We start from the raw sequence: 16,240 nt of genomic DNA on the forward strand, positions 1-16,240 counted from the left end.
TATATTTTGTACCTTTTTTGTTTTTGTACCTGATATATTTGTTCACGACACTTTTGCAGACAACCTGTACATTGCATTGAATAACTTAATACGGTAAATAAACATTAAATTTATTATCGGAGAAAATAACGAACTCTATGAGTCTCATAATAACATTTCATACACTAAAATGTAATAATAGCTGCTCTCATGTGATCGCATTTTTTTAACACTAATTTTAATTAATAATCAATATATGTCTCTATATATTCAATAGCTATTTCATATATTAAATTATATTCTATATTGATTGGATTATAATAAAATTACAAAAAATAAAGTAAACATTAATAAGAATAAAAAGAACTTTCATTTTCAGCTAAAGCACATTTCACATACAAAAAGCAACAATTAGAGGCCATGTGACATTTTTCGTTTTAAACTACCATAGTGCATGTACAATGTTCTTTTTTATATTCTAATAGTAGTAGTAGTAGTAGCAGTAGCAGTAGCAGTAGTGGTAGTGGTAGTAGTAGTAGTAGAAGTAGTAGTAGTAGTAGTGGTAGTAGTAGTAGCAGTAGTAGTAGCAGTAGTAGTAGCAGTAGTAGTAGTAGTAGTAGTAGTAGTAGTAGTAGTAGTAGTAGTAGTAGTAGTAATAATAATAATAATAATAATAATAATAATAATAATAATAATAATAATAATAATAATAATAATAATAATAATAATAATAATAATAATAATAATATCTTTCATATACTTTTGTTATTCGTGTATCATTAATGAAAGTGCACGTGCACAATAATTGTAGATAGTCACTGATTCTTTATATTTGGCCCTCTGTCGGCAGAGTAAAAATTTATTGCATCTAAAGGTTCTTAGAACAATTTTTTTCTCATTTTTCAATTAAAGTTAGTTTCAGTCCCGGCCAGATTGCGACACTATGCTCAATGTGAGTCCTTCCGTTTTCAAGATTGCATATAAGTAACACCTGTATGTGCCGTGTATTAACTAATTTTCGGGTAATACGAATTAATTATTGATACTGATTATCTTCATTTGAAAGACGTGAATCCTATATGCAGCCTTAAAAGTGCTTCATACTTCCTTTTTTTGTGATACGCATACTTAGAACAATATAAACATAACTCGTATACCCTGTAATGGTCAGGAAGTGTCAATTTCCAATCTGGCCATGTCAAATGTTACGATCGATGCTAGAATACTTTCTACTATATTATGTCCATAAATAGCTTGCACGCTATGAGACACCTCTATCGTCTTTGGGTTTTATAATTAGTCAAAGATCTTCTCAACAAATTCAGTAATTATAAATAATTTTCGATCGACTAACAAATTGTACTTTGGAACACACGCAATCACGTAGATGAAATAATCATCGCAGATCAACGTTTCTCAAAAATATTAAAAATTGCTGAAACACTCGAGTAACACATATCTAGATGTGTGTTAAATATCCATGAGGAATTACTTTTTAAATGACACGAATGTACAAACGTTGTGCATGACTTATATAGCCTTTACTCGGCTCGACATAGAAACATTTATACTTATCTTTCTATGTGAACTATAAAACCCAAAACCAAAATCTAATTGGCAGTATAGTGTTGGACGTTGCGCCCAGCGCAAGGTGCATAGCAGAGATGCTGCAGCTAGTAAGGATTGGATACCTTACTTCTGACAAAAAAACAATGTTTATGCGGTTTGAATAAGATAATACCAGAGGTTACACGTATGTGGCCATAGTGCCGCTTGGAATGGGCGGTGTTTCTTCCGGTCTACCTTTGGGCCCGTATTGTCCAATGAAAGAGCCGTCCTCCGTAAACCGCCCTTTAACAAAATGACCATCACAATTCATAAATTCGCATTAAAAATTATAATTTAAGAAACATAAAACATTAATGTTCCGAACTATTTTTAAATGTATCACTTAACCTACCTTACACTAACGTGGCAAATGCTTGTGAATTTGGTTCCTGTTTACGATGTCGACCATACTGACCGATGAATGATCCATCCTCGTTCATACCTTCTATATTAAGTCAAGCAACAAAGCGAAATAAAATGAACAAACATAACATAAATTAAGGTGCTAAAGCAAAAAAAAGTAAATAACATGTAAATAAATATCTTATCCTATGTCGGGCGTGTACAAAATGGATATAAAACAAGTATTTGTATTCATGCTGTTATGTGGATTTACACATGTGGGAATTGGAATGCATATCTACTGAAATCTAATACTACTTACTTCAATTGTCTTCTTACATTATTAATGTAAATAGACTAATTTTTTAACATAACATTATTAATGTAAATGAACTAACCTGTATCTCCCTCTCCATATTCTGCCATAGAATCAGTATCAGATTCAGGATGCTTTCCATCTTGATGGGAAGAAGATGCCAGAGAAGCGCGACCGCCTGCTGATTTGGTATCTAAAGGTTGCGAATATTCATGAAAACCGCCTTCATCTGGATAATCGCCGCGCCCAGCAGCTAATTCTCTTTCATGTACGGCGTATTTTCCACCTCTATTACGTTTAATAACGCATACTATTATAAGTACCAAAAGAAGAAAGGCAATTGCTAACATCATTCCTATGAACCATCCAGCGGTTGCGACATTTTCTTTAGGCTGAATGATAGGTCCTTCGCTACTCGTTTCTACTTCTTGTGGTTCGCTTTCTGTGAAGTAGTTACCATCAACAGCAACGACAGACATCACATAAACTTCACCACTTTGAAGTCCTCGAATTTCGATCGTGTTCGATTGATATTCTGGTTCGGTTTGGAGTGGTATCGTTTCACCTTTGAGTTTATACTTTACAAAAAAGTGACTTCCTGGATTCCCATTGAGATTCAGCTGCCAGATAATTCTTACATTCGAGTATCCATTTTCCTTAGGAATAGCTTCCCATGTGAATTGTGGTATATCAGGTCGTTGAGATGTGCGTGTTTTTTGCTCGATGAAGTAACTAAGTGAGTATAAAACAATATTTTACCTCATACACATATAAATAAAATTAAAGTAGAAAGCAATGGTACATACTCATTTCCTTCACCAACTTTAGTTGTTGCTCGAACATGTACACGATATTTCGTATCAGGTGCTAGAGCAGCCAATTTTGCACTGGTGGCTTCTGGATCTATAATATGTGGTTTTCTCTCCAAGAGAGGTCCCAGTCTGGTTCCATTTACGGATTCATAATATATTCTGTAGCCAGTCAAGATACCATTTGGTTCGGCAGGTTTTGTCCATGCTAAAAACAAAGCACTGGAACCCATTGGGAACGCCTCAAGATTGAGGACTGTTCCTGGGACACCTTCTGGTGTGTCAAAGCTTAAAGTTTCAGAAGGTGGCCCAGCATATCTAATAAATGAAAATAAAAAGATTATCGTTACAAATAATGTTACATATGAAAGTCTATAAACTGCTATTTTAAGATTCATTACCGTCCGTTGTATGCTAATATTCGAACATAATTCTTGTTGAAGGGAACAAATTTGGTAACCAGTGCATGAGTCCTATTACCACCTCTTATATCGATTTCTCGCATTCCCTTTTCACCGTCCTTTTCTGTCCACGTTTGGATCTTGTATCCTTGTAATTCGCCCCGTACCGATTCCTCAGGGACCGGATTCCACGAAAATTGTGCGCTTGTACTTGACTTTACTTGATTTAACGTAAAGTTACTCGGTGCTTGCAATGGTACTGTAAAATTAAATGAATTTTAGGTAATATTAATTCTAAAAGAAATTACAAATACTATAAAAAATATAATAAAAAATTCACAAACCATCCTCTCCAGAGTATCCTGTTACTTCTTCAGGTGCAATTCTACATTCTCCTCTTTCATTAATAGCTACCACTTTAATCTTATATCTTTGATAGGTTGGTTGATTATCTACAACCAAATTGTTCTTCTTCCAATCATGTATGTCTTCTATAGTCCATTTTTCTCCTGGTATATCACGTCTATAGTATACTCTATACATGAATTTGGGTGCATTGTGTTCAATTTGTGGCATTACTGTCCAAGATATAACCAGATTTTGTGGTGTTGTTCCCTTGCCCATAACATTGTCGGGATTCGTGAAAGGAACGTCTTGTAACGTAGTACATACATCGCTATGCGGTGAGGGCAACGAAGGACCTATTTTATTCCATGCTAATACACGGAATGTATAGTTAGCCCAAGGTGACATCGGAACATCATATGTTTGTTCAGTTGATGGAACAGGATCTTTCGATATCTCCCATGTATCTGGAGTGAAACTGGTATTATGTTGAATAGTGTATCTCAAAATTGGTGCTCTGTTATCACCCATTGGAGTCCAATGTATAGTAGCTGTACTCCCTGCACAATTAACACTAACTAACTTCGGCGGATTTGGTACATCTTGTACAACTAGTGTAGCTTGTGCCTTTGCCTCATCCAGCTCGGTATGAGCAACGCAAGTGTAAGTACCGGTATCTAGTTCAGTCGTTTTTGTAATCATTAAAGAGTAATCAGTACTTCGGATAAATCGTGGTTCCATCTCAAAATCGATGGGTTCGCCGTTACTCAACCAATCGATTGTAAGTGTTAAACTGGAATCTGTAACAGCGTTACATCTAAAAGTTGCAGTAGAACCTGCAGCAACTTCATAATCCTCTGGTTCATCTGTGATCCTAGTATGTTCTTTTACTGCTAAATTACCAGAGGCTTCTATTTCTCCGAATTTATTGGACGCATGGCATGTATAGGTGCCTGCATCTAAGAATATTACGTTCTCAATTTCTAAGTCACCAGAATCTAAAGTCTTGTATCGTCCCCCAGTTAGTTCTTGTCCATTTCGAATCCATTTTACAGCAGGTTTCGGTGCTCCAAATACACGGCAAGTAATTCTCACAATTTTACCATCGACTGTAGCGATATCAGCGGGGGGTTGAGTAATTTCGGGTTCTAAAGCTAAAACATTTACATACACATCCTTGTATACATAACCCAATGAATTTGTTGCATTGCAACCATAGTTTCCTGTATCCTTTTTAGTCAACTTTTCAATAATAATAGAATTTGGTGTAACTTTCCTGCGTGGATTTGGAGGTGCTTCTGATATCGGTTTGCCATTATGAATCCATTTTATCTCAGGGACAGGTACTCCATTAGCAGCACACTTGAATTCTACAGTTTCGTCTTCTGCCGCATTTATAATCTCAGGCTCGATAGTGAAATATGGTACCGCCATTACTTGTAAATGTATAGAATACGATTTCGCGTCACCCACTCCGTTTGATGCTTCGCAAGTATACGTTCCTTCGTCTTTCGAATTAACATGTTTAATTATCAAAGATTTACCATAATTTCCTTGCATTATTCTATCGTTAGTTCTAATTACTTCGCCATTTTTACTCCACACGATTTGTGGTAATGGTGTTCCACCATGTATGCAATATAATTCAATTTTTTTGCCGCGTAAAGCAACTTCATTTTTTCTACTCACATATTGTTTAACAGGTTCATATTTATTTTGACTAGCAGATATTCCCGAAGAGATAACGTTCAATAAAACTCTATTACCTAATTTATATTCATTTCTGAATACAGATGTAGCTGCACACGCATAATAAAAATCGTCAGAAGCATCATTTCTTGTAACATTGCTGAACCAAAGGTTCCCTTCAGGATCTAAAGTCATTCGCGAATTATTGATCGACTTGATGCCTCCAGCAGTATCTTGAATTAACCAATATACATTTGGTTTTGGCCAACCATCTGGTGGTTGGCAAGTTAGTTTAAATGGCTGTCCTTCATTTGCATCCAGACTTATAGGATTCTGATCTTTGAACGAGTTCAATTCAGCTTTTCTAACAAAAACTGAATTAGACGTTGCAATTCCCCATTCATTCTCTGCAAAGCATTGATATTGGCCCAGATCTTCGTCTCGTGGTCTAGAAATCACCAGTGTGCCTCTACCAGGTTGCTGAGATATACGGTCATCATATGCTGGCCACTCAAAATTCTTTCCATTTTTAATCCATCGATACCTACATTAAATCAATAAATAAAATTTGTACTAACATTAGAAACATTCTTGCAAGATTGGTCAAATACTCAATATTATCATTATTCATGATTACTGTTATGCTAAAAATAGTACGATATTGATCACGAATAGATGAGAATAAATCATAATGCGGTAATGATATTTTCTATTTTCCTTCAGTATATTGTTAGACCACTCCCATTCATCTACAGTTCACACCACAAGTAAGGTATCTTTATCAGTACTAGTAACTTTATACCCCCTAAGGCTATGAGGTCATCCTGGTAATTAAGACCAGTTACTCTGGCTTCTTTGCAGGACAGAGATAGTGTACTTATATATAAGTGCAATGAAACTACATGAATGAAATATTCCTGGAAAATATACTATTGTTACACTATTGCATTAATTCTTTACAAAATTTCTGCTTTTCTATGATCAGCATTTAAAACTTAAATCGATGCAATATATATATTTTTTTAATGTAGTATCATTTTTATCTTTTTCTTAAACATTATATTTTTATTTATTTAAAATAATAACAAAGTAGCAAGACATATTTTAGGGTTTTATTTATTTTCTAATTAAATGAACTTTACCTTGGAGCAGGTTCTCCTTCTGCTTCACATTCAATTAAAAATGGTTTGTCATTCTCATTAATCTTCGCTTGAGCCACTTGAAATAACTGCTCATCTGTTGGGGGTTGTTTGGATATCCGTGGTGGAGATTGGACTAATAAAAGATACAAATGACACATGTTCATTATTGTTACACATTATGAAACAATTTGCTGATATACACTTAGTAAAATATGTTACATATGTTATTGCTACATATGTAACATATGTGCTATATAGCAGTAATTATATTTTTATACCCATTGAATAAATTTAAATAGAAATGCTTTAAAATATAGTGAAATGTAGTGAAATTAAAGTGCATTCTTAGAACAATATAATCTCCTAACTCAATGCATTATAATCGTATTAAACTAAATTCACTTAGTGTTACATGTCTTATAAAAGCAAGTGAAAGCAAAATATGTATTTTTTATAATTTTCTAATGATATAAAAAAATTGTTTGTGATTAAAAGTTCATAATTAAAGAAAATTTGTTTTATGTGAAAACAACTAGCTGCATCTGGTAAGCTTGTTACTGTTTTCACCTCCTATAATATCCAGAATATGGACTATAATTAAAAATCACAGATTGCTATTATGAAAACTGATTGATCGTAACAAGTATTACTTCGAATTTATTGTGACCGATATAAAACGTGATGACGGAATTACACTCACTTAAAGCCGATGCCTGCAGTACCAGTGTTGAGATAATACACACGATGAACTTCATGATCGACCGGTATTTTCTTGATCTAGAAGTAGAAGATTTTCTTAAATATCTCAATCGTACAAATTTCGGAAAGAAGCAAAATATATTTTAAGAAAACATTTATGAAAATTGCAAATTTTTCGTCATATAGGTAAAAACTAGAATCCATTATATGAAATCAAATTAAAATTTCATTTCGAATTCCTTCTAAAAAATATAAATTATGAATTTGAACATTCTTTCTATAGATTTATCTATGTTAATCTTTGTGATTCAAACGAATCCGACAACTAAAGTTGTCACGTTAGAGGCTTTGTAAATCCTATTGGCATTCACAAGTAACTTTTTTTGGTACAACACTGGGCTGCATTTTATTTGAATCACATTGTATACACGCGTATACAAAGAATATGAATCGTGTGCAGGAATGTCAGAATGAATATACAATATGACATTAACGATTTTGTTCGAAATAAATGTGTTAACGCTAGAACTACCAATGACTAAGGTATAAACCGCATTCCAAAGAACTCAAGCCGAAATATAAAAAGATACATAATACAAGAGAAGAAAAACAAGCCTTTATCCGGTATACATCGTCAAAAATCATTAAAATATCTAAAAATACGCCATAGCAAATCTGCAAAATTTCTATGAAAAATGATCAATTTATCATTTTGACGATATTCAAGTAGTTCTAACTTTAAATAGAATTTTCAAATCCCCTGGCGAATAGTTGCCAATGGAGATGTGAGAAATGGGCGTGCTCTCCGCGTAAAAAGCCAACGAACAATATACATATGTAGAAAACTAGACATGTGTCATCGGACCGGCTAATAGTGTATCCATCAGCAGCTTCTTAAAAGTATCATGCAAAATCTACGTTATTTTTCCATATTTTTTCAGTGGAACTAAATAAAATAGAACAAGTATATGTAACAATGTTATGTATTCGCTTCAGGATCGCGCACAATCGTTGGAACAGGTGATGGTGTTACGATGATCTCACCGAAGTTGTCCTTCGAAATCACAACATCGCCGATGAAAATTTTACCGCCGTTCCGTCCGTCCACCTGTTTCACGACACGTTTGTTTTATTCTTACGACGTTTAAAGGAATTTGAATCGATCGACCGCTACTTAGAAAACAGATATCCCATGGGGACCAAAAGGGAAAAAAGGGAACACACGGGGCTGGGCAAACGGGCACACCCGCGAACTAGCATTGATCGCCGACGCTTCGTTTGTTCGTTTCACTCAATACCTCGGTTATTACTAGATATCTCGATGTACGTCACTAATCAATTGTATGTTTCTTCACGTCAATGACAATAGCTCACCTATCTCAACGTTTTAAGACGTGTTTGATTATTAAAATTCCGTCATCACCAAGGCATCATCGAAAAACCACTGACTCGCACACGTAACGTAGCGCACCGTACGGTACTGTACACTAGTGTGGATGTGCACGTTGCATGTATTGCAGACTCGATCCCCACCTAGTGTCTTCGGTCACACCGTTTTACACTACTAAGTTTTCACTGAACTTTAAGGTCCACTCACATAGGAGTGTAGCAGTATTTCGTTATCTGGCCATGGGTCATCACCAAACCTGGCCAGTTAGCAAGATAGGATCTGCATTACGGTTCTCTTATACTTTTGATCTAATATTATTAGTAAAATTTTACATTAATTATAGATTAGGATTAATATATTCTTTTTTAGACAAGAATAACAATTAATGTTTGATGATTAAACAAATGGAACTTTAAAAGTAAATTTTATGAATTACAAGTCATCCGATTATACTATTTTACCTGAAATCGTAAAGATATAAAGTGTTTTATCCCATCACTTGTAATCCAGGGATTCTATCTTCTAAATCTACATATATCCATCGAGCTCTCAAAACTTTGAATCTATGAAGATTTTTAGAACATTCAAGATCAAGGTATTCGAGACTTATCGAAACATTAACGATTTAAGGTTTATTAAAACCTTAGACAGTTTCTAATACTGAATCATGCAAAAAATAGTTCGAATCTTAACAATATTGTAAAACTTCGATTTGTTTCGAAATTGAGATTCAAACACTCATTGTTATAGAAATTCAACCAAGATATCACGGCTCCAATATCTAAAGGTTTGTTAATCATTATAAAAACGATTAAATGTCAGGTCTCGTACAAATATACACACGCACATGCACACATATGTATAGTGTCAAAGTTCCGCTCCACTTCCAAGAAATGGTGGGGATAGTGATGTTAGTTAGCAAGGCGGAATTCCGGCCAGTTAGTAAGACATTACTGCATTCTATGAAAAGAGTTGACATTTATAAGACCACTGCAGACGAGTATAAGAATTTTATATATCAAAATAGTCGTTCATTAGATAGTTTGTTAATACTGCTTTATTGAATAATGTCAAATACTTACAATCTTTTTATAAAAGTCTTCTCTTCGCAGATTAAACAAACGGTGTGAGTATTCCTTTATAGGAGTGAATCTTTATAGTCTCTTGGCCAATAACGGTCGAGACAAATCGAAAGCATCTTGTCGCGCCAGATTCAAAAAAAGCGCGCCTCCTAAGCAAACGAAGCTACTATGTATAGCCTGTATAGGATCTTAAAGTGCAGCTGTGTATACTTTGCAAAAAGGGGGAAGTGATATATTTTAGAATTGATACGTGTCAAAGAAAGGTAAACGATGCATCTTTACGTGAGCCGTCATACCTTTGTCAACTTCTAAATATAACAAAACTTTTCAAGTTTGAAATTCATATTTAATAGGTAATATGGTTTTTTAAGACACGAGTGTAACAGTTTGTCACGATAATATTTTATAAAGGAGAGATAAAAAACTTAATGTAAAAATGACAAACGATCGTAAAAGATGAGAAACTATGCCATTAATTAATTATCGGTAAATTATCGTATATATGGTAAGTATGAGAACAATTGATATATAAATGGTATTCCAGGTAAAGAGATACAAATATTATAACAAGATAACTAACACATGTATATTCTAAGAACCAATAGCAAATCTCTTCTGTCATAAGAAATACGTCTGAGTCTGAGCAAATTTAAACTTCGATCGAATGCTCGATATAAAAATATAGGTCGAGCCGTATGCTATGACTTACACGGATATTTAATAAAATTGATGATTTTCATTGTATTGTAGAAAGCCAAGATGCAAAAATTATCATGTCTCTGAATACAAAATATGTTAACAATTATGTACGTAACCATATTTGGTTTTCGTATCAGTTCAGACCACACACAGAGAGACAACGAGCGCTGCTTACAAAACACTTAACCGCATCGTTTCTTTTGGCGTTAATTGATAGATCGTGTGCAAAGGATACGTTCTATGAGACGTACTGGATACCAAATAAGTTAATGTTCGTACTGAATATGATATATCTTTCGTTTTATTTGATTTTTCCGTTTCGTTAATCGCGTTTACTTCTTGCATTAAAAGTTATATAATATTTGTTATACTTAGGCATCAAAATAAAGTTGTTGTAGGAAGTAAAGTAGGAAATAGTGAAGAAAGTAAACTATATTTGCATATAATTTTCATCTGTCTTGGATAAATGACAAGTTTAATAATTTCTACTTCATCTTGTTTGATACTTGATCCTCAGAGTAGATAATTTGGCAAAGTATCAAAAATTGCAGTGCGGTTTATAGGACATGTAAAAGCATTGTCACAAATTTAGATTGAGCTACACGAAACCGACAAACTCAAACGTATATTTTGGATTATTATATTAAGACATGATTTCCTTGCGATTGTAAATTTATTGCTTTATTATCAATTTACAAAATAAAAATTTAATGAATATATATTATATAAACGTTAATAATAGTAGGATTAATGATAGAAAAAGGTCGTCCAATCTTCTTCATACTGACTTTGTACAATTTGAAAATAAAGAATAAGCCTTAATATGTGTTTGCATCTTAGGTACTTTTCTGATTAGTCAGTTTAATTAGTAACATTTAATTTCATTAAAAAACATGATATAATAAAAATAATTTAAATATACAACAGTATAATTAAATACATTGTATATCTATTTAAAATCTAATTAAAAGTAATGGAGTCTTGCATATTTGTATAAATTAAAAATCACTTTGTAATTATTTATACATTTAAGATCTAGTTATTTCCCTCTTGTTTCATGATACACTATATTACACTATATAAATAATACAACAAATTGAATTTTCCTAATTACTAAAATTATACAATTTGATACTGTTCTGGTTCTACTTCATTTATATGTCGTAAAAAGAACGTGACTTTAACTTGTTCAACGTGCCGACAAAGTTTCATAGCTGAACTCGTTCGCAACTTCATGTGTTGTGTAAGAGACGGCAGATTTAATAGTAAAAATGCTAGCCCATCAATTTCCTGTAAAAGAAGAAAAAGGAAAATAAATTATTAGAACTATGCCGCTTAAGAATTTATATTTTTGCATACATTACCTCTTCTTTCACTTCCTCTGCAATGTCTTTGCAATCATTCGTTTTTCTTAAGTATCTGAAGACATCATCTACACTCCAAAATAATGGATTCGAATCAAGTTTCCGCGTTTTTGGACGCCTTTGTTTCTTGTGCATCATCATATATTCTGATTCTCCATCTGTGCCATCAGATTCAATACTTGTATCGCAATCTCGTTCTCTCTTACTTGCTCTAGTAACAGTGGAACTTTGGCTAAATTTTGATGAATGCTGTTTATTATTTAAACTATTAGGACTTCCTCTGTCTTTCATCTTTCTATTATCGTTAAATGAACTTCCAGAATCATCCGATGCGTTGCTCGAAGGTGGCTCAGTTTTAAATTCATCTGATTTTTCTCCTTTCTCTAAACCTTTCTGGATCATGATATCTATCTCAGAAAGTGGTGGTCTTCCATCGAGCGTTTCTTCAAGCCCTGATACGTGTTTGGCTAAATCTAATGACATAAATGGCATTTCATCTTCTTGCTCGAAATCTTCATGAGTCTCTTTTTCTCTGTTTGCCCATCTTCCTCGTCTCCTTTTCCGTCTACCACCCCATGGTTTTGGTTTTTGTACCATAATACTCGTGTAACCCTTTGGCTTACCTCTTCGTCCGGTACCAACAGATGCTGCTAAAATAAAGAGTTAATTAGTACTAATAAATCAATTGAAATGAAGATTATAAATGAACCACATATATGATAACCTAAATATAAAAGAAATTACACTTACTGAATTTTGCTTTTGATGTTTTGTGACACTTATCCGGACATTCATTTTCAGGTACATACAAGGGACCAAATAAATTTGGACATACCATTAACTTTTTGCAAATATTTCTGCAAAAATCAGCCACCATATCTCCGGATGTAACTACGGCAACACTCGCACGATATGTATTATTTTTATGTTTGGCTTTTAAAACTTCTAAATGATATCCTGGATCTGGTTTAGAATCACATTGAAGGACTTTTAATATCCGAGCACTTCTATATCCTACAGATACGATCATTGATAAAACTTCTCTCATAACTAAAATTACAGGGCCAGGTCCTACTGCTTTTGGTAGGGTTGCTAATTTCCCTTTAGAAATCATAGGGCCTGTGAAACAACGATAATTAAAATATATCTTTGGACACCAAAGTGAAGAACGTGGTTCAGATATTGGTATATCTAGAATGTTGGTCTTTTTTTCTTCCTTCACGGGCATTTGCAGTTGTTTACAAACTTCCATATAATCTTTCGGTGGTTTCAATGGATAGTGGTTAGATTCACACCATCCAACAGGAAATATTTGTAAGGAACACATATCGACTATATGTTCTGGTCTTGTATTTTCATAATTATCTAATTTTAACCATAAAAGATTGTCAACAATTTTTGTAATATGTGCGGCACATATAACATTTTCACATTCTGGATCAACTGCTTCTAACCGCATACTACATTCAAAGCGTGCATCAGTGGCACTTTGTCTTTCTGGAAATAACTTTTCTTCTGCAGCAGTTGCTTGGGTATCTTTCAAATATTCCTCCCAATCAAATTCATCTTCTTTTGGAGTCCAACCATTTGGATGCACAATTCTAAAAAGCGTTACATTATAAGGCATGAATCAATTATGAAGATTTAAGAGTACTGAGGATACATAATTTAGAAAACAATTACTTCTTCGTATTTAAATAGTTTTGCATTTCTGATACTAAGTACAGAGATACCTATTTTCACTTTTTTTCAGCCAATATCTTTTTAGATTGTATTGTTTTAGAAGGATACTTAAAAAGTTTACTTATTGTTGCTGTCACAAGGATTAGACTTACTTGATATCATGTTTTTTTGCCCATCCAACTGGAAATATATATGGATGTTCTGCCGTACAAAGCCAAGTGTTTTTCTCTGTACTGTTGTACATACAGTTTTCAATATCCATTCCCTTTGACAACTCATCATATGTATCAATGTGTACAAGAAAATAAGTGTCATCAAATACTTTTATAACAGTAGCTGGACATATTTTTATCTGATCAATTGGGCTCAATGCTTCTAATTTCATACCAACTTTAAATTCATGTTTCGGATGATCTACAGTATTATGAAATAATTCTTCTGGAAGATCATAATTTTTTGGTATAGACTCTAATAAATCTTTCCATTCTTCATATGTGTGCATTTCTACTATAGAACTGGGTGGTTCTAGAAACCAAGTAGAGTTAGATTTAGATGCAAACCCATAAGGATGAAGATGTTCTGATGTACAGAACATCCAAAAATCTTTACGTGAAGAACCAGGAGTATCATATCTTAATAAAAGTCGTCCTCCTACATTTTCTATAATCTAAAGAAACACAAAATTAATTAAATGGTACTTATAGAAATAATAATATAAAATTTGTATATTACTTCTTACCGTGGCTACCCATAATTTATATGGATGTAGTATATCACTAACTTCAACTTTCATGCCTTGCTTGATTCTCTCTGTCATGCTTAGACCATCCTATATGAAAACAAAAATTAAAATTAGAAAATTAAATTATAATTTTATTTTTATATAAAATTTTTAAAAAATTTTTAACTAACTCCTGATAACATTTCTGATGGAACACTCCGGGCTGTTGTTAAAAATTCGGACAATCTTTCCACGCAGTCTGGGGACCTTTGAAGAATAATATCAGTTGGTACTAATTTTTTATTATTTTTCACACACCAACCAAGTTCATGAGCAGCTTCCTTAGTAAGGTTGAACCAAAATTCCAATGATCTATCATCTCCACCAAAATAGCGTAAACGTAATAAAGGACCACATGCCATGACAATAGAAGCCACCCAGTAATTGGTGTCTTCCTCATCTGCATTTTTTGGAATTGGCACCTCAAGGGACATGCCAATTTCAATACCACTCTGAAGTGTCAGCTCAACATGTGGAAACATAATTTGTGGTACTTCAACACTGTTTGTAGCATCAAGATAATCTTGCCAAAAGAAGCCATATTCTGAAAAATGGATTTTAATTTCAGATTTCTTCAGGTATAATTTTTAATTATTAGAGTTTATGAAATTTATTAATATTTATATTTAAATATATTATATCATTTATTTTTAATTATATGTTAAATACAACAACAATAACAACAACAACAACAATAATAATAATAATTAATAATAATAATAATAATAATAAGCATGAATATACTAAAAATAAAAATATTTCTATTAAAAAAGTATATATAAATATATACTTTTAATTTATAATATACTTTTAATTTATTGAAATACATTATTTTTTATTTTTAATGAAATATATTTATTATAAAATAATTGTTAAAATGACACGTAATTTTATTTTAAAAAATATATATCTTATGTGTCTAAAAACTACATATCTAATACTCATAAATAGATTATAAGATTCGTCATTATCATGACGATATGATTAATAAAATAAAATAAATTTCACTTGCGCGTCTCATTAAGGATTCCATGAAATTTATATTCCTGCAATACGTTGTTATCAAAAACTCTGCGAACGTGATTAATGTCTTCTAATAGAATCAGTGTTAAACGGTCAGAGTCATTTCAAAAACTTTAAAAGGTTACCGAATAATCATAATTTTATTACAAATAACATTGACGTTATATAATAAAAATTGCACGAAGGAAACAGTATAAAATAATCACAAATGCAAATTAATTTAATCTTACCTCCTTCTTGCACTTTCTCTTGTGATCGGTTTTCGCAAGGTTCCATGACTTCGTTATAATATTATAAGCCTGCACATAAATACATTAAAATCAATTTCCATTGCGGCCCCGTTAATTGGGCAGCGGGTAGATTATTAATTTCTATTAAACTTTCTAATAAATCTTCGAACAATTTACAACTTACCTTTTTTGTAGTAAGCGCTTATTTTCGAAATTTGCGTAGTGTTTGTTTTAATGAAAAATAGTATCCTCAATCGTAGCTGTCCGTGCCGCTCTATACTGGTCTACTGTATGCGTATCTTTCTCTTCTGTTTTCTATCTCTCTCGTGCGGTACGCTTGGCGCATACGTCCCGAACATCAGACCTACCTACTTTGAATTGGGCAACATTTTGAATGTACCTTCGATTATATTTTCTGAAACTACCACTACCCTTGTTCTATCTATGTCTTTGTCTATGCCTCTTGCGGCAATTCTTTTTAATATTTATCTGACACCAATAACGGTATCCTCCAACAATAGTTACTCTTGCCTCAGGTATATTTTGCTTTCCATACCGTATGAAGTATAACTGTCTACGATTATTTATCGGATTTTATTTTTCATTTTAAATATTGCTGGTTTGTTATCTGTCACGAGAAAGACATTATCAATCTTTT

General features: G+C 32.9%; 2 protein-coding genes and 1 long non-coding RNA gene across 9 annotated transcripts; 1 reads left to right on the plus strand and 2 right to left on the minus strand.

Moving 5' to 3' along the window:
- Positions 1-753: 753 nt before the first annotated feature.
- Positions 754-8,825, minus strand: LOC100651562 (neuroglian). Of its 4 annotated transcripts, none has more exons than XM_048405690.1 (9): positions 8,705-8,825; positions 7,332-7,408; positions 6,632-6,764; positions 3,800-6,033; positions 3,456-3,714; positions 3,052-3,372; positions 2,328-2,977; positions 1,940-2,032; positions 754-1,830 (listed from the first exon to the last, which is right to left on the minus strand). In XM_048405690.1, the coding sequence occupies exons 2-8, from the start codon at positions 7,384-7,386 to the stop codon at positions 1,941-1,943; spliced, it is 3,744 nt and encodes a 1,247-aa protein (XP_048261647.1). In that variant the 5' UTR covers positions 7,387-7,408; positions 8,705-8,825; the 3' UTR covers positions 754-1,830; position 1,940. The 4 variants fall into 4 exon arrangements, with proteins under 4 accessions (XP_048261647.1, XP_048261645.1, XP_048261643.1 ...); XM_048405688.1 differs by lacking the exon at positions 1,940-2,032 and adding an exon at positions 8,375-8,438 and having other exon boundaries at positions 8,705-8,807; XM_048405686.1 differs by lacking the exon at positions 1,940-2,032.
- On the plus strand, positions 7,842-11,526 carry LOC125385065. Of its 3 annotated transcripts, XR_007224016.1 has the most exons (4): positions 7,842-8,230; positions 8,327-9,507; positions 9,833-10,065; positions 10,156-11,526. It is a non-coding gene; the product is annotated as an uncharacterized LOC125385065 (long non-coding RNA). The 3 variants fall into 3 exon arrangements; XR_007224015.1 differs by lacking the exons at positions 7,842-8,230; positions 8,327-9,507 and adding an exon at positions 9,545-9,720; XR_007224014.1 differs by lacking the exons at positions 7,842-8,230; positions 8,327-9,507 and adding an exon at positions 9,546-9,761.
- Positions 11,518-16,184, minus strand: LOC100651322 (scm-like with four MBT domains protein 1). Of its 2 annotated transcripts, none has more exons than XM_020863215.2 (8): positions 15,767-16,184; positions 15,583-15,651; positions 14,461-14,873; positions 14,288-14,377; positions 13,701-14,215; positions 12,616-13,466; positions 11,866-12,512; positions 11,518-11,791 (listed from the first exon to the last, which is right to left on the minus strand). In XM_020863215.2, exons 2-8 carry the CDS (start codon positions 15,626-15,628, stop codon positions 11,621-11,623), a joined length of 2,733 nt encoding a protein of 910 aa, XP_020718874.1. In that variant the 5' UTR covers positions 15,629-15,651; positions 15,767-16,184; the 3' UTR covers positions 11,518-11,620. The 2 variants fall into 2 exon arrangements, with proteins under 2 accessions (XP_020718874.1, XP_003395731.1); XM_003395683.4 differs by having other exon boundaries at positions 11,866-12,515; positions 15,767-16,161.
- Between the last annotated feature and the right edge of the window lie 56 nt (positions 16,185-16,240).

Source organism: Bombus terrestris, chromosome 5 (genome assembly GCF_910591885.1).
Source record: "Bombus terrestris chromosome 5, iyBomTerr1.2, whole genome shotgun sequence".
Lineage (NCBI taxonomy): Eukaryota > Metazoa > Arthropoda > Insecta > Hymenoptera > Apidae > Bombus > Bombus terrestris.

Coding starts and splice junctions, on each gene's coding strand:
- LOC100651562 (XM_048405686.1), bottom strand. CDS start 7,386: ATGAAGTTCATCGTGTGTATTATCTCAACACTGGTACTGCAGGCATCG. Junction 6,034..6,631: donor GAAGGAGAACCTGCTCCAAG/GTAAAGTTCATT, acceptor GATTTAATGTAG/GTATCGATGGATTAAAAATG. Junction 3,715..3,799: donor AGGATACTCTGGAGAGGATG/GTTTGTGAATTT, acceptor TTAATTTTACAG/TACCATTGCAAGCACCGAGT.
- LOC100651322 (XM_003395683.4), bottom strand. CDS start 15,628: ATGGAACCTTGCGAAAACCGATCACAAGAGAAAGTGCAAGAAGGAG. Junction 14,216..14,287: donor ATAAATTATGGGTAGCCACG/GTAAGAAGTAAT, acceptor GTGTTTCTTTAG/ATTATAGAAAATGTAGGAGG. Junction 12,516..12,615: donor AACATCAAAAGCAAAATTCA/GTAAGTGTAATT, acceptor TCTTTATTTTAG/CAGCATCTGTTGGTACCGGA.